The sequence below is a fragment of the Rattus rattus genome, chromosome 1 (genome assembly GCF_011064425.1).
Source record: "Rattus rattus isolate New Zealand chromosome 1, Rrattus_CSIRO_v1, whole genome shotgun sequence".
Lineage (NCBI taxonomy): Eukaryota > Metazoa > Chordata > Mammalia > Rodentia > Muridae > Rattus > Rattus rattus.
In genome coordinates this window covers 249963506-249986139 of record NC_046154.1, presented here as the reverse complement: position 1 = coordinate 249986139, position 22634 = coordinate 249963506, and the positions used below count along the sequence as shown (strand labels likewise).

Sequence of the window (22634 nt, the reverse complement as noted above, 5' to 3'; positions counted from 1 at the left end):
GTGCCCACACAGGCCAGAAGGGGCTATTAGGTCCCCTGGAGCTAGAGTTACAAGTGTTTGTGAGTTGCCTGATGTGGGTGCTAGGAACCAAATTCTGGTCCATTATCAAGACCAGCAAGTATTCTTAACCACTGAGCCATCTTCCAGGCCTAGAGTTTATTTCTACACTTAATTATGTATATATGTGTGTGTAGGGGGTTGTGGACATGAGAAATGCCTTAGGGAGCCAGTAGTCTTGGAACCCACAAAGCCATTCATGCCCACTGGATGTAGGTGCTGAGACAAACTTGGGTCCCCCATGAGAACAATACTCACTCTTTATCAACGAACCATGTCTCCGTCCCTTGGCAGTAGAGTTTTAAAACTTTTTTTTTTTTTCTTTCTTTTCTTTTTTTCGGAGCTGGGGACCGAACCCAGGGCCTTTCGCTTGCTAGGCAAGCGCTCTACCACTGAGCTAAATCCCCAACCCCTGGCAGTAGAGTTTTAATGGTGGATCTGACAGCTGTTATCAATGTAGCTCTCAGCTGTCCCCGCTGGATGAAGGTTTTCAGATGTCATTAATTATCTATATCTACTAAAGTGCTGTATACTCCCATTTTTAGAGGCCAGAGACAGTGAGGCAAAGAGCACCCTGATCTAGGGTCATCATGGAGCCTGCTGGTACCCACACCTACCTAGACAGCCATTGAGGAAAGATACAGCAAGGAGTGCTTGCTGAGATGTGTGACAGATACCTGCACCCCAGCCGTCACCTCAGCGATCAATTTGTACTTTCATGTCTGTGTTCGGCATGACTGCCAACCTCTGAAGAGCAGACACTGTCCCTTGTCCCTTGCCCTGGGCCCATGCCTGGCTTGGCTAGCAGCTTTGTCATGGTACCTATCCTCTCCTTTATCTCTTCCTGTTTCCCTCCTCAGCCTGCAGGAAGTGTAGTCCCGCAGTGACATTCTCAGATCACATGGGAACTGGAACTTGCCACCCACATCTGAGGCAGGTTTGGTCTATGTTTTCCTTTCCACATTCATCAAATGGGTATGATCGAGAGATTCTTCAGCCTACAACTTGGCTGAAAGTGTTAATTAAGGAATACCCAAAAAGATGTATTATCTGTAAATACTGATGATAATGATGACAAGCCCCAACGCAAGCTAGAATCGGAGAAACCTCCCGGCGAGTGGGTCGCTGTCGCCCTCTCCTGGCCATGCTGGGTGTCTTCATTTTCACTTCCTGGGTTTTTCAGAACTCATTGTCCCTTCCCACCCTAAGCATCCACTCAGCTCCTTTTGAACTTTGGGAGTGTGGCCAGAGACCTGAGCAGTTCTGGTCTCAGGTGTCAGGCCATTAACACTGCTGTCACCCTCTGGCTTCCGGACCTTCAGTCTCATGTGGAGGTTACAGAGTTGTCCCACAAAGGCAGCGCTTAAGAGTCTGACCCACCCTGTCTCAGGCTATCCTTAGGACGCAGCCAGGGACAAGAGGCTCTGTGCTCCAAGGCCTTAGTGACTGCTGCAACACCTGAGGGCAAAGATTGTCAACCCCAGATAAGAGGTCACAGTCTGGGCTGGAGAGATGGCTCAGCGGTTAAGAGCACTGGCTGCTCTTCCAGAGGTCCTGAGTTCAACTCCCAGCGATGCCCCTCTTCTGGTGTGTCTGAAGACAGCTACAGTGTGTCCTATACTTGAAATAAATAAATAATTCTAAAAAAAAAAAAAAAGAAGAAGAAAAAAAAAGAGGTCACAGTCTTTTCCTAGGTCCAGAACATAAGCGGCAATGTGACCTTGACCGACACTGGGTACCAGGGGCACCCAAAGGCGGAAGTGGGAAACAAGCCCAAGTTGAAGGTGACCACATCCCCAAGTGAGGGGACCGTGTACAGTTTCTCCCCCCCCCCCCCACAATCTGACCTGATGAGGGCCTTGTGCCCCACGGGCCCAGATTTGGCAGCCAGACCAGAGCTGTCTGGTCCATCTCTGCCCTGGGGCATCCACAAACTGGCCATACACAACACACACACACCACCCAGACTTCTCAGCTGTTTTATTATTAATATTATCTTCTCCTTTAAGCATCCCTTTAAGGGTGAAATGAAATTCAACCATTTACAGAGAAAATGATTTCAGAATGTACATATTGATTTTCCTTTACAAAAAAAATAATACTATTATTATTATTGGTGTCCTTAAATTACACATTTCCCAGGGCCCTACCTTCTGCTTGGGTGAGTCCTGCCTTCCCACCCTGAATCTCACCTTTGTTCCCAAAGCTTCGTCAAGCTTGTCCCTTATAACCACTGTGACCCCTGGGTGAACGAGGCCAGCTGGATGCCTGTAGAGGCTTCCTTGGGTCTAGGGATCACAGGCCAGTGGTTCCTGGAGAATGGGCCCACATTCACATTCAGTTCAGTTTCTCTTCATTTTTGGGGGGAGTGGTCCTGGGTTCCCTGCCCCTCATCTTCCCAGTGTATGCTGTAGTTAGATGTGAAACTTTTTAGTCCCACCTCTCACAGGTGGTCTCTCAGCCCATGGTCAGGCCTTTTTCTGCCTAGTTGGAACTATTATGCTATCTCCCCATTACTAGTGCGAGAAGGAAGGCCAGCCCAGCAGACCTATGCTTTCCCAGTGTCCTTTTCCCTCCCTGAATTGATCACTTGTGGGCAGGAGCCCTGAAATGCCTGAAACAGGACATCTACGAAGCAGCTTGGGGGGTTCCAAGAGTGTGGGGGTAAAGATTTCATTCAAGGGGGTAGGTATCACACAGAAGCATCCACAGACATCTCAGGAGAGAGCCCTGGCTCAGATGGACCCATAAGTCTCTGGGATGCCCTGACTTCTGTGGTCACCTTTCAGCCCCAAGAGGAACCTGAGACGAAGTTTCTTTGAAGGAGAGGTTCCACAGGGGTATGTCCCTCAACGGGAGGAGAGGAGCCATAGAGCCCCTCATCTCCCTCCATGCCTGTTTGCCAGAGCAGCCACCACACTATACCCACCACCTGGCAAACTGCTCCAGACAGAGTTACATCCAGGAGATGCTGGGGTGGCAGTGGGAGGAAGTGGCGGGGCAAGGGGGGCTGAGGGGTGGGCTCTCAGCTGCATATCCCTCTATCTAGAAGATTCCATTCCTCAGACTGAAAAACAGACAGACAGACAGACCCTGTACTCCCTTCTAGTCTTGCTTTCAAGGTTCCGCCGTGGACTTCCCACCTCAGGCATATTATGGAGCCATAGGAGATGAGACCGTGAGATCCAGGTCATAAGGAAGAGGACAGCCAAGCCTAGGCTCCTACACCCACACGTTGAGTATCATCTTTATACAGGGACACATGGATACAGACATGTACAATACACACCAAGCATGCACCCATGCCCATAAATATACACACACGCACAAACACGGACCATTCCACAGGTAGCCCTGGCATACTGGTATCGAGGGAATATCAGGGGCCTCAGGAAAAGGCACCCACTCTTCCCATACACCTGCAAGTCCCCACTGTACCTCAACCCCAGGGCAGACAGGAAGAGAACAGGGTGATGAGCAATCACTTGTTCCCTTCCTGTAAAGATGCTGGGGTAAATAATACAGAACTCTCAAACTGAGGCGGACACACTGCTGTCCTGCTCAAAACTACATTTCCCAGATTCCCTTGCAACTACCTGTAGCCGTGCAGCTAAGTCCTGACCAGTAAGACACTATCAGAAGCAACAGACACATCTGACTCCTGCCCTTCTCAGGAAAGAGTCCACACTTCCTCGCCTTACCATGTGAGCAGGTGCAGCCACTCTACCAGACCTGGAGGTTGTTTGTGAAGCTAAGCTGACTGTCTAACAGGCTTTGGACCGTCTCTTTCTACACTATTTACTTAGTAACAAGCTGGTATTACTGTAATTGCTGCTTGCCAAGGGGCTTCTATAGCAGCTTAGCGTTTTCTCAAATACATCTTGCACCCTTCCCCCCCAAGACAAATTAAGAGGAATGGGTTGATAATGCCACTGACCTTAAGGTCCTTTCTTGGACCCCAGAAGAACTTGTGGTCCCTTCCTGGCCCCCAGCTTGCTCTTACAGGGCTGGGGAAGGGGATGTCATAAAAATGGGACTGGATGCCAGCAGATAGTGATGGGGAGGGAGAGAAGGATATAGGGCCTCTGTTCGTCTCCTTCTCTTGTCCCACCTACTATACTGGCTGTCCATATGGTGTCCAGCTCCTGTCCCACCCCGAGAACTAGACTCCTAGAGTCCATCAAAGCAGCTCCCACAAGACAGCAACAGGAAAGTGATCAGTCATCAAGGTATATTTGGAACCTCAGCCCCCCAGGCATGTCTCCTTAGAGAGGCAGAGGGACTGACAGCCACCGGCTCCTCCCTTCCAGCCATCTGTGACCTCATTTCTTGGGTCCAGCATGTCTGAGGAAGCTGCAAAGTGCTCTCTCTCCAGGGTGCCATTTCCCAATGCTTCCCCAGCCTCTTGGCCAAGATCAGGAGCAGATACACTTTCTAGTCCCTCCTTACTGTCTCTTCTTGCTCCTGGACCCATTGCATTTATTTACAGGATGCTGGGAACTCCTGGCATGGTATACCTCCTTGTCCATTACAGGACAACAATCTGGGATGTCAAAGGTGGGCTTCTCTTAACTAGGCTGAAGTTCCATAGCACTCCCAGTACCAGTCCCAGAAAACGACTGCATGCTCCCCAGGAACACCTCTTTCCCACAGCACTCTTGGGGACAAAAAGTGCTGCATAGATGTCTGGGCTTGCTCTTCTGTACTAAAAAATAGTTTTTTTCTTTTCTGTTTTGGGATAAAAGGCCTGACCCTTAATTCTAGGGGGCTTGAGCCCAGAGGACCAACTCCAAGGACTCCTGGCTCTCTGAAGAGCCCCAGGATAATGAGGAGGTCAAAGATAACACTGGCTTAGCCATCATCTCAGCCAGCCCAGCCCTGTGAAACTGCACAGCCCTAGCCCTCCGTTGTATCCAACTTGCCCCTGACAGCAGATGACCTTCCATCTGAGCCCTGGTTCCGGCGCCCACCCTCTACAGTGCTCTTGGGCTCCTGGTAGGGATTTTCGAGCAAGTAGCGGAACTGGTCATAGTTCTTGAGCAGGTACTTAGGAGCATACATGTGTTCACTGGGGTCTGCAGGAGGGTACTCCTGCTGTGTGCCGTCGAACCATCCCCCAGTGCGAATCAAGCTTCGGATGTAATTGAGGTCCCTCTTGTCCTCGTAGTCACCCCAGCGGGGGAAGTCACCATTCTGGGCCGACACGAGTTTGAAGTAGATGCCCTCGGGTGTGAAGCACCAGGAGCAGTGCCAGCCCGCGAAGTGCAGGGGGCTGCCGAGAGACCACTGCACTAGGATGTGGCCGGTGCGGTTCTCATACTGTCGAAAGTTGGGCATGGTGTAATACTGACGGCGGCGCAGGCGGATGCCGTCCAGCCCATACACAGCCTGCAGCATGTCAATGGTGCAGCCTGACACCACCTCCAGTGTGCCTGGTTGCTTCCAAAAGAAACCATACAGGGACTTGCGCATATGGAAGGCGAAGGGCTCTGTCCAGCCATCGTAGAGCTTGAGGAACAGCACACCATCACGCGCAGGGATCTCGTCCGCGTCGTCGATGATAAAGACGTCATCAGGTCGCAGGTTGCGCAGGCGGGAGACACCATCCTGGGTGAGGAAGGTACGCAGGTAGTCATCTGCAATCCAGCCGTCCTGACGGCCACCAGGTGGGAAGTGGTCCAGGAAGACGTAGAGCACCTTGTGGCGGATGTACTCGAAGGTGCCATTGGTCAGCATCTCTCGGAACTTGAGTGGCCGAGGCTCCCCGTAGGCGGTGAAATTGGATTCGCAGACCACAAAGGCGTCCACAACATCGCCCAGCTCATGGAAGCGCACATCCAGCAGGTCGAACTCATGGTTGATGTTGATGGCGTTGATAACCCGCCTCGGCACCTCCCTGGGTACCAGGCGCTCCTTGGTGGGCAGGTTGGAATACTGGACCACAGTGGGCACCCCGCAGCTGGGCCCGTGCCAGCCTGGCAGGCACACACACTCAACCCACTTGCGCCTAGTGCCCCGACCTCCCCGTGCACTCAACACATGCCGCATAGGCCTCCGAGCAGGACCCCGGGCCGAGGACCCCTCAGCCACCTCAGTCTTCTCCTCTGTCCGCCCTGGAGAAGGTTTCTCCAGCATCCTGGTACCTGGTTTGAAGCACACACCGCCAGCTTTGGTGCGCACAAAATACTCTGTGGTGTCCTCCGGCAACACGAAGTCCACCCGGTGCAGTTCTTCGGTGGCCTTGCTAGGGGACAGTGGCTGGAGCAGGGGGGAGTGGGAGTAGAGTGGAGTCCGTAACAAGTCGGGGTCACCCGGCTCCGGACTGGCCTGGGGAGTGACAGGGGCATTGTTCCAGAAGAAGCTGGATACGAGGTTAGGGCTGAGGGAGGCCAGTTCTCTCGGGAAGGTGACATAGGATAACGTCTTAAAGAAGTGCAGGAAGGAGATGAGGCACAGGCCGGCCATACAGAACATGAGAAAAAGCTTGTAGCGTCTCATCTTCATCCTGCAGGAGATAGAGAGAGCAAAAAGTCAGGGCAGCCTGAGACTCCTGTCCTAGGAAGGGGACTTGAGAGGAATTCTAGCTGCAGTCAGCTGTGAGAATGCCCTGCACTTAGTCACCCATCTTCTGTCCTCAAATGTTCACTGTCCCAGGACTTTAATGACACAGGTTACACACCTTTAATTGACAATACTTAAAAAGCAGAGGAAGATAGGTCTCTGTGACCCGAAGGCCAACCTAGTCTACCTAATGAGTTCCAGGACAGCCAACGCTGTATAGAAAGATCCTGTTTCAAAAAAAAAAGTTGACTGTACCAAGACCCCTGTGATCCCAGTTCCCACAGCCCTGAGACCCACTACACGTCACCTTTCTGTAGACTGCTCTTCCACCAGAAGCCACCAACTGCTCAACAGGGCTAGGCTTGGCTCCTGGAGCAAAATGCAGCCAGGGGGAAATTGTCCTGGAGGGTGTCAGGCTCCAATAGGTAGAGGGTGGGGTGTGAAGCAGCTGCCAATTGCCTAGAGGCTTGCTGATGCCCTGCCCTAGGCTACTGTTCCTTTTATATTTTTCTTCCCCTTTCTCTTCTCTTTGTTTCTTTCTTTCTGTATGTGAAGGAACCAACCAAACCTTTTCAATACATTTTCATAGAAAAATGCTGAGAAACTAAGAGTTTTAAGGACCACCAACTCATCAAGGTCAGAAATCAGGCCAAATTCTAAAGGCTAGGAAAGTGCATTCATTAAGCTGCCAGCACCTTTCCCCATCCTGGGATGGCCTCCTAATTTTATGTTCTTGTCTCTAACAAGGGGGTACCCTCAGACCTTCTACCTCTAATGTCTGTGTATCACAGGAAGGCAGTTAAGTCGGTTACCAGTGACCCGTGAATATGGGCTGGAGAGATGACTCAGGAGAGATGATTCACAGGTTATGAGCACTGGCTGCTTCCCTAGAGGACCCAGGTTCAAGTTCAGCCCACATGTGGAGGCTTGAAACGTTAACTCCAGTTCCAGGGAACCTGACACCCTAACACATACATGCAGGCAGAACACCAATGCACACAGAATAAAAATATTTAAAAAAAATCATTTGGAGGGGGGAGAGAGAGAGGGTGGGGAGCGCGCGCTGTGACAAGGTCTATACTTTATTTTTTTTATTTTAAAGACAGGGTCTCTATTATTAGTTCTGGCTGTCCTGGAGCTCACTATGTAGACCAAGATGGCCTCAAATTCACAGAGATCTGCCTGCCTCTGTGGGCCAAGGGCTGGAGATTAAAGGCTTTTCATGCACTACTGCACCCAGCCCAACTAGTTTTAAACTAAAATTGGACCAGAGTTAAATTTCTCTCCTCTCTCCTTCTCTAGATGCAGAATGATCTCCAACTGAGGACAGCTACTCTGAGTTCAGAGTTTGGAATTCCTCCCTTTATTTCTTTATTTTTGTTAACTGGGGCCTACAATCTGCTTTCTCCACAAGTAAGAGTTTAAAAGTCCACATTTAATCTGCCTCCCAGTGCTGGGATCAAAGGTGTGCACAGTCACCAACACCTATAGATAGCATATCTTTCAGTTCCACCCTGAAGCTGTCAGGAAGGGGGCGGGGGACAGTAGAGTGGGGAAACCTGGGAAAAGAACCATGAGAGGAATGGTTTGCTTTTTCTGAGTTTCTGGGGTTTGATCACAGGCCGTGCGTGCTCAGGCACTGAGCTCCATCCTCTGCCCTGACAGGAGCATTTTAAAGAATGACCACGGGGTTGGGGATTTGGCTCAGTGGTAGAGCGCTTGCCTAGGAAGCGCAAGGTCCTGGGTTCGGTCCCCAGCCCCGAAAAAAAAAAAAAAAAAAAAAAAAAAAAAAAAAAAAAAGAATGACCACAAATGCCAAAGGCTAAGATTCTGTCCCGGGCGCTCCCTGCACAAGCTCGTCCACGTGCAGTCCAACAACTCTGAAAGAAATACATTCTCTGCTAGGGGTGGTGCGGGGGGCTGGGGTGGGGGGGAGGCACGCATGCTTAGCCTGCTGGAGGCCCCGGGTGGCACTCCCAACACCAAACTCCACCAAAATAACATCAAATCGAAATAATGGAGTTTCGTTAATAGTGACACGCTGGTGTCTGTTTCCTCTCTGTAGAATAATAGTAGAGAGGCCGAGTGGATAGACCAACATCTCTATCCACAACCAGAAGCTATTTGAGAAATTAAATGGCGCCAATGAATAGCAAGTGGTTAGTTCCCACATCTCGTGAGTACAGCGATTCATTTAGCAAAGCAAAGGAAATGAAAAGGCTGGGCGTGTTTTGTGGAATTTAAAAGGAAAGGAAAGATCTATTCCTATTAACGTGAAAGTCTTTTCAATTCATTAATGAATCAGGAAAACAACTGGATTGGACCTAGTGTCTAACGTGCTGAGATTTGTGAGTCTAAGCCAAGAACAAAGAAAACCACTCCGATTGTCCACACCCAGAAACCAGTCTGTTTATTTTTTTTCATTTATTGTTGTTAATGCTATTGTGTGTTTTGCTTAGTTTTGGTTTTTGCTTTGTTGGGTTTTCGTTTGTTTGTTTGGGTTTTTTGTTGGTTTTGTTTTGTTTGCAACAGGGTCTCATTGTATACCTTTGACTGGTGGCCTGGAACTGCAGTGTAGACCAGGCTTGGCCTTGATCTCAAAAGACATCTGCCCACTTCGGCTTCCAGAGTGCTGGAATTAAAGGTCTGGGTCAACAGGCCTGACTGGCTGTTTGAGGCAGCGTCTCACAGTTTAGCCCTGCCTGTCCTGAAACTCACAACATAGACCAGACTGGCCTCAAACTTATAAAGATCCACCTGCCTCTGCCTCCTGAGAGTTGGAGGCCAGCCTGGTGTAGAGTAGGTTTTAGACAGTCAGGTTTACATAGAGAAACCCTGTGTCAAAATAGATAGATAGATAGATAGATAGATAGATAGATAGATAGATAGATAGATAGATAAGAAAAAAAAGGGGTTGGGGATTTAGCTCAGTGGTAGAGCGCTTGCCTAGCAAGCAAGGACCTGGGTTGACCCTCAGCTCCAGAAAAAAAAAAAAGAAAGAAAGAGAGAGAGAGAGAGAGAGAGAGAGAGAGAGAGAGAGAGAGAGAGAGAGAGAGAAAGAGAGAAAGAAAGAGAGAAAGAAAGAAAGAAAGAAAGAAAAAAAGAAAGAAAGAAAGAAAAAAAAGAAAAAGAAAGTAAAAGTAAGTAAGTTAGTTCCTGGCCTTTAGCAAGGTCCTGGGACCTGGGCATGGAGTTTCTGGAGCACAGTAGGTACAAAGTAAGCACAGTAAACTTTCAACCATTCAAATGCTCCAGGCTGGAAACCTCCAGCAGGATCTTCCCTTAGCTGTGTGATCAGCAGGCACACCATACTCGATCTAGAGTCTCCCTCTCTTTTTAATCTTTTTGTCACTGCCTCAACTACATTGTTTGGGCTAAAGCAGCATATATGTGAAGTGGGATAAACAAGCATTTGGCCTCAGGGCCTCAGTTAAGTCTCTCGGCCTTTCAAAAGGTCACCGTGACCAGTTTTTACTGATGGGGAAACAGACTTGGAAGGACGGTAAGACTTTGCCCAAAACACCATGACCGTGATGAGTCACAGCTCATAAAATGACTGCTGGTCCCCAGGCAAACCTGTCTCTCTCCCTCAACAGTACAGGAGATCCAGGTACAGTTAACACTGAGGAGCACATTGGGCCCTGTTGCCATGATCCTGTTGCAATGTTTCTGCCTTTGTTACCATGTTGCAATGTTTCTGCCTCTGTTACCATGTTGCGATGTTTCTGCCTCTGTTACCATGTTGCAATGTTTCTGCGGCTGTTACCAAGCTTCACTGAGACCTGAGCCTCACATCAGTTTCTGTCCTAAGCATGCTATGTGCACAGCCTCATACAATCTTCCCAACACAAAGCGGGTACCCAGGTCAGCCTCATATACATGAAGAAACCTTAGCCAGAAGAATGAACTAATGTGTACACTGCTGACTGCTCAGTAGGGTACTTAATTGAAAAGAGACAGTGGTGGCATTTTTACTGGTGAGAGAGCTCTCTTGAGCCATTCTACCTCCTAAGTTGAACCCAATTGGGATGACAGAGTCCACCCAGAGAACATGCAGTGGGCAGCCGCCATGGTCACCTCAGCCCATATCTCTATGTGCCAACACCTAGCCAACCACTGAGAACCTTCAAGGACAAACTCTGCCCCAGGGGAGCTTCCTGTCAGAGTGGGATGAATCACTCACACAATACCGTGCAGGATAGAGTTCTGACCTGGGAAGTAATGAAGCAGAATTAAAGGATAGGTGGGTACAGGCACAGACTCATGGGCGGGCCAGACAGGCTCCCTGAGCAGTGAACTGATGGGTCAAATGACTGAATTTTTTTTTTTTTTGGACCCCGCCCTCAAATGACTGGATTAAGGGACATCTGGAGAACTGAACATCTAAGAGTATTTCTGGAGGTTTGACTGGGAAGGCAGAGAGAAAAGGGTGCAACCTCTGTTCAGGGGAGGACACTAACCAATGGGAAGGGGTCTAGAGGGAACAAAATGGCAGAGCCTGGGCAAGTTCCTTTCTTCTCCTCCTGCCGACCTTAGGACTCCAGGGCTCAGATCAGCAGTTTCTCAAGTTCCCCGAGTTCCCCGTCTTTTGGCAGACTGAGAATCACACCACTCGCTCTGTGCATCTGTGGCTTAGACTCAGATAAGAATACCTCGCTGGGGTCAGGGAAAACAATAGGACGATGTAGCCAGATCATGCAGGGTTCATGGCCAAGGTCAGGGGTGTAGATTGGGCTGGCAAGAAGGTTAAGCAGGTAAAGGAGCTTGCCATCAAGCCTGGTGACCTAAGCTTCATCACTGGGATTCACACGGTGGGAGAACCGACTCTGGCAAGTTATCCTCTTACCTTCACATGTGCTTCACCTTCACCCTCCATAATTGCCTTCCAAGGTGGCAAAAGGGAGGGTGGTGGACAGAGGGCTCTGACAAGAGTGGCAGGGAACTGTCAACTCAGGGAGGTGTGTTGATTAACTGGATGGGAGGTAGACTAGCTTTGGGTAGCAGCCACTCTGCTGTCTGCATGGGGGTGGGAAGTGACCTGAACGGGGACTCCCAGCAGCATGCCTGAAGCTCTTACTTTCCTCAGATAAGAGATCCAGATAAGAGCACAGGTCACTATCACACAACTGTCAGAAGTGAAGGCCTTAGGGACACCACCCCACTCCTACCTTGCTCCTCAGGATGTTCCAGACTTTGGGAACCCAAAGATCCCAGGAGTTGCCTGAGAAACAAGTTCAACTGATGAAGGATTTTACCTCCAGAGAGCTGAGCCACTGCCCTCAGGGGCCAGACAGGCAGCTTTCTGAGGACAAAGTCCTTTGGGCCCTTCTGCAGAGACTGATCCTAGAGCTCAGAGGCTTATACTAGGTCCCACTAAAGCCATAAAAATTCTTCAATAATCCCCCAGGGGCTTCCCAGAACCTTCTCAAGGTATTCACTGTCACTCACACAAGTGCAGATGGTCCCACCCAACCCCCAGCTCTGCCATTCGCTGTGTGCATGGCCTTGGGCTTCACTGTCTTGTTAGCGTTTGTATAGAAATTCACACAAAGGGCCTAGCTCAGTCAGTATGTGCTCCGTCCATGCCAGCTCTTAGCCTGAAATTTGTCCCTGGATAAATTGTCTGCAGGTAAGGGGTTCACAGGAACAAAACTCCAGCCCAGGGACGTGCTATCCTGTCTCAAAGCAACGAGAAACAGTTGAGGCTCTGCTGTAGAGACCAGACAAAGCCTGAGCCGGCCGAGGCAGGTGTGAGCTGGAGATCGACACCATGTCCCAAGAGACCCACCGTGCCAGCTGCACCCTGCCCCTGGGACTGAGCCTCCTGGCTGAATTGGTAAAAGGGTGGAGATGAGCTGCTTCCTGGACACCGGAGACTGAGGCCAAGCCAAGAAGGTGTCAGTAGGACAGTGGCAAATCTGATCCAGGGAGATCCTCTCCCTCTTCTACGTCTCTATTCCCTCCTACACACTGTTTTCCTTGGCTCTTATTGGAAGGTGACATGAAGAAATCTGACAAGATGGAGTGGCACACCTGTGAGTTGGGTTCTCTAGACAGACGGCTCAACAAGAGAGACAGACAGAGGATTTATTGGGCGAAGTGGCTCACATGGCTTCAGAGATTAGCCTGTGAAATGGCGGCATGTGTCTGCAAAGTAGAGACCCTAGTGGGCATGTTGTGTGGTCCAGTCCAAGTCCAAGGGCCTGAGAACCAAGGAACCCTGGTGTGATTCCCACTCCAAGGCTGGGAGTTGGAGAGTTCAGAAGCCACTGGTGTGAGCCCTGGAGCCCCAAGGCCAGAGCATGAAGAGTTCTGGGGTCCAAGGGCAGAAGTGCCCCAATCCTGGAAGACAAGAATTCAGCCTCTGCCTTTTTTTGTTTGCTCCAGACCCCTATTCCACTGGACAGTGTCCTCCATGCTGAGGGTGGAGCTTTTCCCCTCACCTGTGTTTCTTAATACTGTTAGGGTAACACCGTGACCTGCCATGACCTCAGAGTCAGGATCAGCTTGAGTCCAGCCAGTAGCCCCGGAGGTTGTGACTGGATTCATGCAGCAGCAACTCTAGGGGACAGCCTGACAGGTGTCACTCACTGGGTGTCACTTAGTGACAGAGGTGCCTGTGGAGCTCTCCATGGTCCTGAGCTGGCCTGAGCAGATCAGGATCTTAGCTGGGATCTGGTGTTCCCTTGACTGCCCTTGTCCTAGCTCCTGCTGACTGGCCTCTGCTATAGTTTAGATTGTTCATGACCTAAGAGTTATTCCCCTGTATGACACCCAATGACCCTGCCTCCCTCCCTGCCCCTTGATGCCTGGATCTCTAGTGTTCTTAGCTCTGGGCTAGCAATGAGGTCTCTGGTTCTTCTAACTGGGAGAAGGGACCAGATTCATGGTAGAGACATGGTCAGGCCAACAACTATAGGCAGTACTGGGGTGTGCATGGAGCGGAATAAGAAGGCAAAACCCGGGGTTGGGGATTTAGCTCAGTGGTAGAGCGCTTGCCTAGGAAGCGCAAGGCCCTGGGTTCGGTCCCCAGCTCCGAAAAAAGAACCAAAAAAAAAAAAAAAAAAGAAGGCAAAACCCAGCTCAGAAACACCTTCAGGAATTCTGCTTGGTTCATCTGCTCTAAAGATTATCCCGACTTTGTGCTAAGGTCTGCCCTATCTATTCTAGGGTTTGCACAAGGTCCTCTAGCACTCTGTCTGCTTCTGGGGTCTGTGAGCAATCTGTATGTCCAGAAGTTCCTGAGGCACAAGGCAGCCTGTGGCTACAAAGGGCAGATCCATATGCTGCCTGTGAGTTTCTTGACTCTCTGTGCCTTGGTTTCTCCTTCAGTGGTCTGTGGAAAGGGCTGGAAGCTGCCCAGGCACACAGTAGGTGTGCATTCCCGGTTACTGTTAAGCATGGGAATTTAGTACTGTAACTTAGCTGTGTACTCTAAGGCAAGTCTCTTTGCCTTTCTGAGCCTGTCTCCTTGGATGAAAATAAGAAGCTATGGTGTTGAAGCATTCTCTAGGGCGCCTGGTGCCAGAGGCTGCTCTGTAAATGCTCACTTTGTTGTCTCCTGCCAGACATTGGGATGTAGATGTTCCACTGAACGTGCCTTGTTCTGGAAGGCTTTAATAAAGGACTGGGCCAAATGGGAGCTGCTTACCACAGGCGACTGACACTGATCACCCTGCAGCATCGTTTGAGTATCTCATGAGGCTTCAGGACCTTGAGCCAGGCATCTCTAGTCTCTACTCTTAGCTCCAAAAGGCCCCTAAGTGGGAATTCTGCCCAGGGTGTGGGGAGATGGCTCAATGAACAAAGTGTTTGCTGCACAAGCATGAAGACCTAAGTCTGATCCCTGGCATCAATGTAAGGAGCTGGGCACAGCTTCATGTACCTGTAATCCCAGAACTGTTAAGGTAGAAACAAGTGATTCGCAGAGCGAGCTCAGCAGCCAGCACAGCCAATCAGCTAAGTCCAAGTTTTTTTGTTTTGTTTTGTTTTGTTTTTCTTTTTCTTTTTTCTTTTTTTCGGAGCTGGGGACCGAACCCAGGGCCTTGCGCTTGCTAGGCAAGTACTCTACCACTGAGCTAAATCCCCAACCCCCTAAGTCCAAGTTTTAATGAGAGACCCTAACTCAGAAGGTAAGGTGGAGAGTGACTGAAGATGTTGACATCTGGCTTCTGTACGCACATATACATATGTGTACACACACACACACACACTCAGGCATAAACACATACACACACCCCACACATAATAAGGGAGGATATTGCCTACGCCCTCATTCCAAGGCAGTGCTCTCTGCCAGTGTGCCTTGGTCTTCACTCATCCAACTGGCAACACATCCATCCCTTCCGAGCCTTCCCTGGTCTCTGAAGACACACAGAGATCCTCTTGACTTAAAGCTTAATGGCCCCAGGAGTAACAACAGACAGACTGGGCGCTGACAGAACTTGTCGGACTCCTGAGGCTTCAGGATTCAAAGAGAGGCTGACACTGGGTTTGTCTCTTCACTTCTCATCCTTATCCACTCCTTGATGAGTACACATCGGATTGGGCTCCACAGGTCATGGCTATACATAGTGATCGAGTGGTCACTCTGGCCCATATATCATCCAGCTTCCTAAGCCTCTGTGATGGTTTGTATATGCTTGGGCCAGGGAGTGGCACTATTAGGAGTAGGTGTGTCACTGTGGGTATGGACTTTAATACCCAAGTCCTAGCTGCCTGGAAGTTAGTCTTCTCTTAGAGGTGTTCAGATGAAGATGTAGAGCTCTCAGCTCCAGCTATACCATGCCAACCTGGATGCTGCCATGCTCCTGCCATGACACTGGACTGAGCCTCTGAACTTGTAAAGCAGTCCCAATTAAATGTTGTCCTTTATAAGACTTGACTTGGTCATGGTGTCTGTTCAAAGCAGTAAAACCCTAACTAAGACAGAAGTTGGTACCAGGGACTTGGGTATTGCTGTGATAGGCCTGACCATGCTTTTGTTCGGAAGAATGTGGATTTTGGGACTCTGGATTTGGAAAGCAGTGGGGCTTAATGGGCTATCCTACTAAGAATATAAAAGACTTTGTTGTTGTGATCAATTTGAACTGTGCAGGCCTGGCCCAAGAGGATTCAGTGGAGAATTTCAGCATGTGGCCTAGAGACTGTTTTTGTGGTATTTTGGTAAAGAAGTGGCTGCTTTCTGCCCTTGTCTGAAAAGTCTACATGAGACTAAGGAAAAGAGATTTATATTAACTACATTGACAAAGGAAGTCTCAAAAAAGCCCAGCATTAACTTTATTCTCTGGTTAAGTCTCATGAAGAGCATTTTGAACAAATGTAGCAAGCTTAGAAAGGAAAAATATAAAATATATAGTTCAAGTATCAAAGGGGCACCAGGAAGTGGAATGGAGCTGAATCCTGTGTTCAAGGAGATTAAGTTGAATTAAGGGAGTGGTGACCTTGGGGCAAGATCCCACTCAGCTAAGTTTAGGACCAGGCCTGGTGGTGCATGCCTTTAATTCCAGGAGACTGAGGCAAGCAGATCTCTGAGTTTAAGGTGTGAGCATGCAACAAAGCAAATTTTAGATCCAGATGTGGTGTGACACACCTTTAATCCTGGCACTTAAGAGACAGGCATGAGTTCAAAGTCAGTCTACAGAGCAAGTTCCAGGACAGCCAAGCTTAGGCAGTGAAGGAGTTGGAAAACAGAAAGCTGGTGATAATGTAATAGAACAAGAGAGTCATGTTTCAGCTCCAGGAAGCAGTGAAACTCAGCAGCTTCGGCCATGTGGCTCTGGCTTTAGAGTCAAGAGAAAGAGACTACATGGACAATTGATGCTGGTCAGCTAGAGCTAAGAAATTAGTGGGTGGTGATTAAGAAGAGACCAACATCATTGAGGCGAAATCTTTTGGGAAATGTTTTCTGAGAGCACAAAGAAGCTGTGTTCCAGACATAGCCAAGGTTGTACTTAGTGCTACAGCTATACTTGGTAATGTAAGAGCCACCCAAGTGGTACTGGTTTTGAAGACATGAAGGGGTCATGAAGAGCAGCTGAGTCTTGGCACTGTGAGAGGCCATGGAAGGCCATCGGTGAAGGTGCAGCCTCAACTGCAGTTGATGGCCCAGGACTGAATGGATCATGCAAAGGAGGCATGACATATGAAGAGAGCCTATGAGAGGCTTGGTGAAGCCTAGTTGCAGAGAAAAATTCCAGTGTATTGGAGATGCCAGTACCATGGGATGATCGCCAAGAACAGCAGTGGCCGTGGAGTCGATCAACCTGAGCTTAGAGTGCTACAGAGGGCAGAGCTAGAGAAGTGACACCAGCCTTTTGGAGGAGCCCAGAAGATTATGTGTGGATCCCAGACATTGAAACAAGAAGCTTGTAACATTGAAGTTGCCTTGGAGACCCAAGATGTTTGAGACGCCAGAGCTGTGGGCTATCTGTTGAAGAAAGCTACCAACAGTGAGTGGAACCAGCACAGGAGAAAGAAGTTTGTTGCAGTCAAAAAAAATGAAAAAGGAGTTGGAGATCTGAAGATCGCTTTGATATCAGATATGGAAATGCAGAGTTTGAAGTATGCCCAGCTGGCTCCCTGTCTTGCTTTGGGGATCACAGCTGAGTGATTTGATGAATCTCAGAAGAGACTGTGAACTTTGTTAACATTGTTGAGACTGTTACAGACTATGGGAACTTTGGAAGTTGGACTAAATGTATTGTGTGTTATACTATGTTTAGGTATGTCCCCCATAGACTTATATGTTTGAACAAGCCTATGGGAGGTCAGGAAATGGAATGTGATGGTTTGTATATGCTTGGACCAGAGAGTGGCACTATTAGGAAGTGTGGCCTTGTTGGAGGAAGTGTATTATTATGGGCATGGCTTTAATACTCTAGTCCTAGCTGCCTGGAGGCCAGTCTTCTCTTAGAGGTCTGCAGATGAAGATGTGACTGACCTCTCAGCTTCTCCTGCACCATACCTGCCTGGATGCTGCCACGCTCCCACCCTGATGATAATGGTCTGGATCTCTGAACCTGTAAGCAAACCCTAATTAACTGTTGTCCTTATAAGAGTTGCCTTGGGGTTTGGAGAGATGGCTCAATGGTTAAGAGCACTGGTTACTCTTCTAAAGGTCCTGAGTTCAATTCCCAGCAACCACATAATAGCTCACAACCATCTGTAATGGGATCTGATGCCTTCTTCTGGTGTGTCTGAAGACAGTTACATATATATTATTAATAATATATATATATATATATATATTTTTTTTTTTTTTTTAAAGTTGCCTTGGTCGTCATGGTGTCTGTTCACAGCAGTAAAACCATAACTAAGATAGCCTCTGTAGTGCCAAGCTCTGCTGCTTCAAATGCCTGAGAAAAACTAGGGATTGGCTCCAGAGCAGAGCCAAGCCTGGTGGAGATCAGCTTGCTTAGAAGAAACAGAAGCCTTGGGGTACTTAAGCCACTCACCCAGCCACATAACTGAAGTGGATAATTTCTGGTTTCTTTAACAACTTAGTTGGGTCACTTGATGTTTTTCTGGAAACTGTCTTGTGAGAGGGCATGTGATGTTTTGCTGAGGAAAAAAAAAGACACGTGGTGTTTAGGAAGAATATAAATGGAACCCCACAAACAGTGAGAGGATACTCTTGCTTTGCTACACCATGCAACATTTCACAGGTCTTCACTTCATAAAAACACACCAAAGAACTTCTTGTGGCATTCTAACCGGTTCTGGCCACTTCTGCTGACTCATGCTGATTCTTCAGAGCCTTGCTGTTTCTGCTGCATCATGCTGTTGCTACTTACTGACTCTTGTTTGCTGTTTGCTATAGAACTGGACTGCTGGTATCTTGACAATGAAGAGTAGAAACACCCCTGAAGAACTATTTCTAACCAGGTCTACAACCTCCTTTTCCCTATTAACCTTCTTTCTCCTCTACCTCTCACCAGTGGGCTAGATTGAAGCATCTAAGGACCCTAAGGTAGGTTTTGAAAAGAAAAAAAATCTAAGCATAGAGGTGGTGCCCAATGTGGCCTAGGTATAAGGGGTAACTTCACTTCTAAGGTAGTAGAGGAATTAGCAAGTTTTGATGGGTTGGCAAGGTTGTTTAAGGAGGTGAGTAAAAATAGCAGCTACTGCCACTGGGTGGTTGCCTGCCTTGCTACCTGAGGGGGTTTTCTGGTTTTGCTTCATAGTTTTCATGTATATCATTTTGAGAAAGATTGGGGGGAAAGTCGAAACTCTGAAGGTTCATTCAATTTTCTTATCTTAGAAAAGATTGCAGAGTTGGCTTTGCAGATAGAGGTAGAAACACTTGGAAAGCAAAACAAGCCAGTGAGAGAACAGGGTTCAGGCTTAATGTCTGAAACCAGGAATTTACAGCACAATGAAAGAGGGCAGCAAACTAGGCTGGAGGGCAGACTGCCACTCTGCCCTGCTCCATGCACTTTCACTGCCAGGTGCCCAGAGCACTTCTGTGAGACAAGGAGCCAGGGAGAGCAAGAAGATTTGTCTGGGGCTACACAGGAACCTTCAGCTTTTCCAATCATTGTACAGCACATGCCCACTAATGATGGCGGTCATACTTATAATGAGTTTACCTGGTGTCCAATGGAAATGCAATTTAAAGAGGCTGTTGTAGTGTATGGCTTGCAGTCTCCATTCATTAAAAAAATGCTACACAGCATAGAGTTATTCCCCATGTCTGGAAGGGATTGGTGTCAGTGGTGCTAGAAGCTGGTCAACAATCACACATTATCATGCAAAGAAATGGAGCTAATAGAAGCCAAGACTGGCCAGGCATCCTTTGGTAGCTAACAGACAGATCTGAGTACTCTCTAGTGGGGCTGTAGGCTGGGGTCCTGCTCCAGGATAAACACAAATATCTGGGCTGAGGAAAGCCTGGGATACCCAGTCCATTCCCTGGCTCACCCAGAGGGGAAAAGTCTGCTCCAGGGGAAAAGGTGTTGTCAAAGCTATCAAGGACACCTGCCTGCTTGGATGGTCTTTGCCATCCTGTTTACCATGGGACAACTGCCACTGTGCCTTATGTGGGCAAAACCATCAAAGTCAGGGAGGCGAAGAAAACTACAGAGAGGGCAGTTTTTGCCCAACCTGTGCTCCGGGGTACCCAGACCAGACCAGACCACCTAGATCCCATAGAGATCCCTTGGCTGTTTTAGTTCCAGAGTAAAAAGCTCACTGACAGCTCTCAATCTTGCTACCCCACAACCATCTGCACCCTGACTGATTCCTTCCCTTCCTCCAAGCCCTCATTAGCCTGACTTCAGCATCCTGCAGGCTACCTCAGAACTCTTCTACAGAAGGGGCTGGCAAGTCCTTGAGAGAGCTGCCCTGCCAGGACTTTGACCTTCCCCCATACTCCCTACCCGGCAGTGGAGACAAAGGACAATTCTACTGTTGCCAGAGGCAAGCAGATTAGTCATGACCAAAGGCTAGCTGTGGTCAGAAGCATTCATGGCTTTTACGGTGAGCCAATGAAGCAGTGACTCTTGAGAGCCCCGATTTCCATGACCTACCTGTGGTTTGCCTAATTCATGCTAAAGTGACACGTACCACTTACCACAGCCTTGATAGAAATGCCAGGCACCAGCTAGGAAACTTCTACATGCTTTCCCCTTCCTCCCTCTGAGGTAGAGCCTACACTCCCATTTTACACATGAGGAAACTGAGGCTCAAGGGGGTTAAAGCAGCTGGACTCACTCACCTGTCCAGACCCACTGCCCTTCAGGGCTCGAGACCCACACTCCATCCTAAGTGGTTAGGAAGGAGGCAGACCTTGGCCACAGGCTCCAGGAGGCAGTAAGCAGGGTGAACCTGGTCAGCTTATACCTGAGGATGGGTCATATGGCCAGCCTTATTGTTGTTCAACAGAACTCCCTGTGACAATGGAAATGGACCTGGACTACACTGTCCAATACAAGAGCTACTCATCCCATGCAGTTACTGAGCCCAGGAACCTGACTCTGACAACGGAGGAACAAACTAATACCTGTAGCTACATGCACTGGGCACTATTGTATTAAGCTTGCAACTGATCAGCCTAGAGAGAATGGAGGCAGAGAGGCAGTTAGGTTGGTTATACCGGCCCTGCTAGATTGATGGGGGCAGATGAGGGAACAGCCAGCTGGAGTGAAGGGAAAGACCTGAGTGTGGGATGGTTGTGGGCTAAGGTCCTAGCAGACTGTACCTAGTCCAGTACAGTCTAGGTAACTGTGATGGTTTGAAAGAAAATGGCCCCTGTAAGCCCATAAGGAATGTTAGGAAATGTGGCTTTCTTTGTTGGAGGTGTCACTAGGGGGCGGGCTTTGAGGTCTCAGATGCTCAAGCCAAGCCTAGTGTGGCTCTCTTGTTCTTCCTGCTGCCTGGCCATCTGTATGTAGAACTCTCAGACACTTCTCCGGCACCAGGTCTTCCAGTACCCTGCCATCCACAGTTCCTGCCATAATGATGATGGACTGAACTCTGGAACTGTAAGCCAGCCCCATGAAATGGATTCCTATATAAGAGCTGCCATGGTCACGGTGTCTCTTCATGGGGATAGGAACCCTAAAACTAAGACAGAAGTTGGTACCAGAGACTGGGGCATTGCTGTGATAGATAGGCCTGATCATTCTTTTGTTTAGAGGAAGGACTTAGGGTTAGAAAAGCAGTGGAGGGGTTGGGGATTTAGCTCAGGGGTAGAGCGCTTGCCTAGGAAGCGCAAGGCCCTGGGTTCGGTCCCCAGCTCCGGAAAAAAAGAACCAAAAAAAAAAAAAAAAGATGAAGATGGCGGTGCTGAGGGTGATTTGAACTATGGGAGCCTGACTGAAGAGGTTTCAGAGAATTTCAGTTATGTAGCCCAAAGACCTTTCTTGTAATATTTTGGTGAAGAATGCAGCTGCTTTTTGCCCTTGCCCCCCCCCCCAAAAAAAATCCGCCTGAGGCCAAACTGAAGAGTTTTGGATAAATTGCTTCGGCAGAGGAATTATCAAAATGGCCTAGTGTCAACTCTGGTGTGTGCTTACTGGTGGTCACTCTTACGCAGATCAATAACGAAATGGAGCAAGCTGAGCAAGGAAAAGTAGGAAGTGCACAGTTTGAGGAGAAAGGGGGCACCAGGAAGTGGGATGGAACTAAATCCTGTGTTCACGGAGATAAACAGATTAAAGAGAATCCTGATGTTTAATGAAATAAAGGGAGTGGTGACCTCAGGGCAGGACCGCACCCAGCTAAGCTTCAACCAGGTGAAAAGGAAATAAAGAACCGTCTAGGCATTTAATCCCACCTTTAATCCCACGCCTTTAATCCCAGCACTCCAGAGACAGAGGCAATTGGATATCTGAGTTCAAGGCCAACATGATCTACAGATGGAGTCCCAGAACAGCCAAGCTTAAGCAGTGAAGGAATCCATCAAAACCAGAAAGCTAGTGAAGATGTAATCAGGCCCCAGAAGACTGGCCATGTGGCTCTGGCTTTAGAGTCAAGGGCAGGAGAAAGGGGTTACGGAATCTCCCTCCATGATTAAAGAAAGGCACCAAAGCCAAGCATGTGACAGGGGTGTCCTTGCATGGAGGCCTAGAGAATCCATTGTGTGAAGCCCAGGTAGTCTTGGAGACCCCCAAGATGTTAGAGATGCCAGAGCCGTGGAATACCTGCTGGGGAAAGCTGCTAACAGGGGTGGAACCAGCCCAAGAGAAAGAAGTGTGTTGTAGTCAACACAGCTGAAAGGAGTCGGAGATCTGAAGGATGTTTTGACATCAGACATAGAGATGCAGAGCTTGGAGTTTAACCAGCTGGTTTTCCATCTTGCTTTGGTTCAGTACTTCCTCACTATGCTCTCTTCTCTCTATTTCGGAATGGTAATGTATATCCTGTGCCATCATATGCTGAATATCATATATGTGTGGTCTGCTTTTTGCTCTTGATTTTATAGGGGACTACAGTTAAGAGATCACAGAAGAGACTTCGAACTGTGGACTTTTAAACGGGTCAGAGGCTTTGACAGACTCTGGGGACTTCTAAAG

The 22634-nt window shown here is 48.7% G+C and overlaps 1 protein-coding gene across 6 annotated transcripts in view; it reads right to left on the bottom strand.

The window, feature by feature from the left end:
- Positions 1-2022: 2022 nt before the first annotated feature.
- Positions 2023-22634, bottom strand: part of Mgat3 (beta-1,4-mannosyl-glycoprotein 4-beta-N-acetylglucosaminyltransferase) — a 41931-nt gene continuing 21319 nt past the window's right edge. For 4 of the 6 annotated variants that reach the window (XM_032918030.1, XM_032918050.1, XM_032918037.1 and 1 more), the window contains one exon: positions 2023-6562. In XM_032918030.1, the coding sequence (XP_032773921.1) occupies positions 4954-6561 (1608 nt within the window). In that variant the 5' untranslated portion in view covers position 6562 and the 3' untranslated portion in view covers positions 2023-4953. Of the gene's footprint in view, positions 6563-18074; positions 18521-22634 lie in introns of those variants that run through there. The other 2 variants (XM_032918021.1, XM_032918012.1) reach the window with 2 other exon arrangements.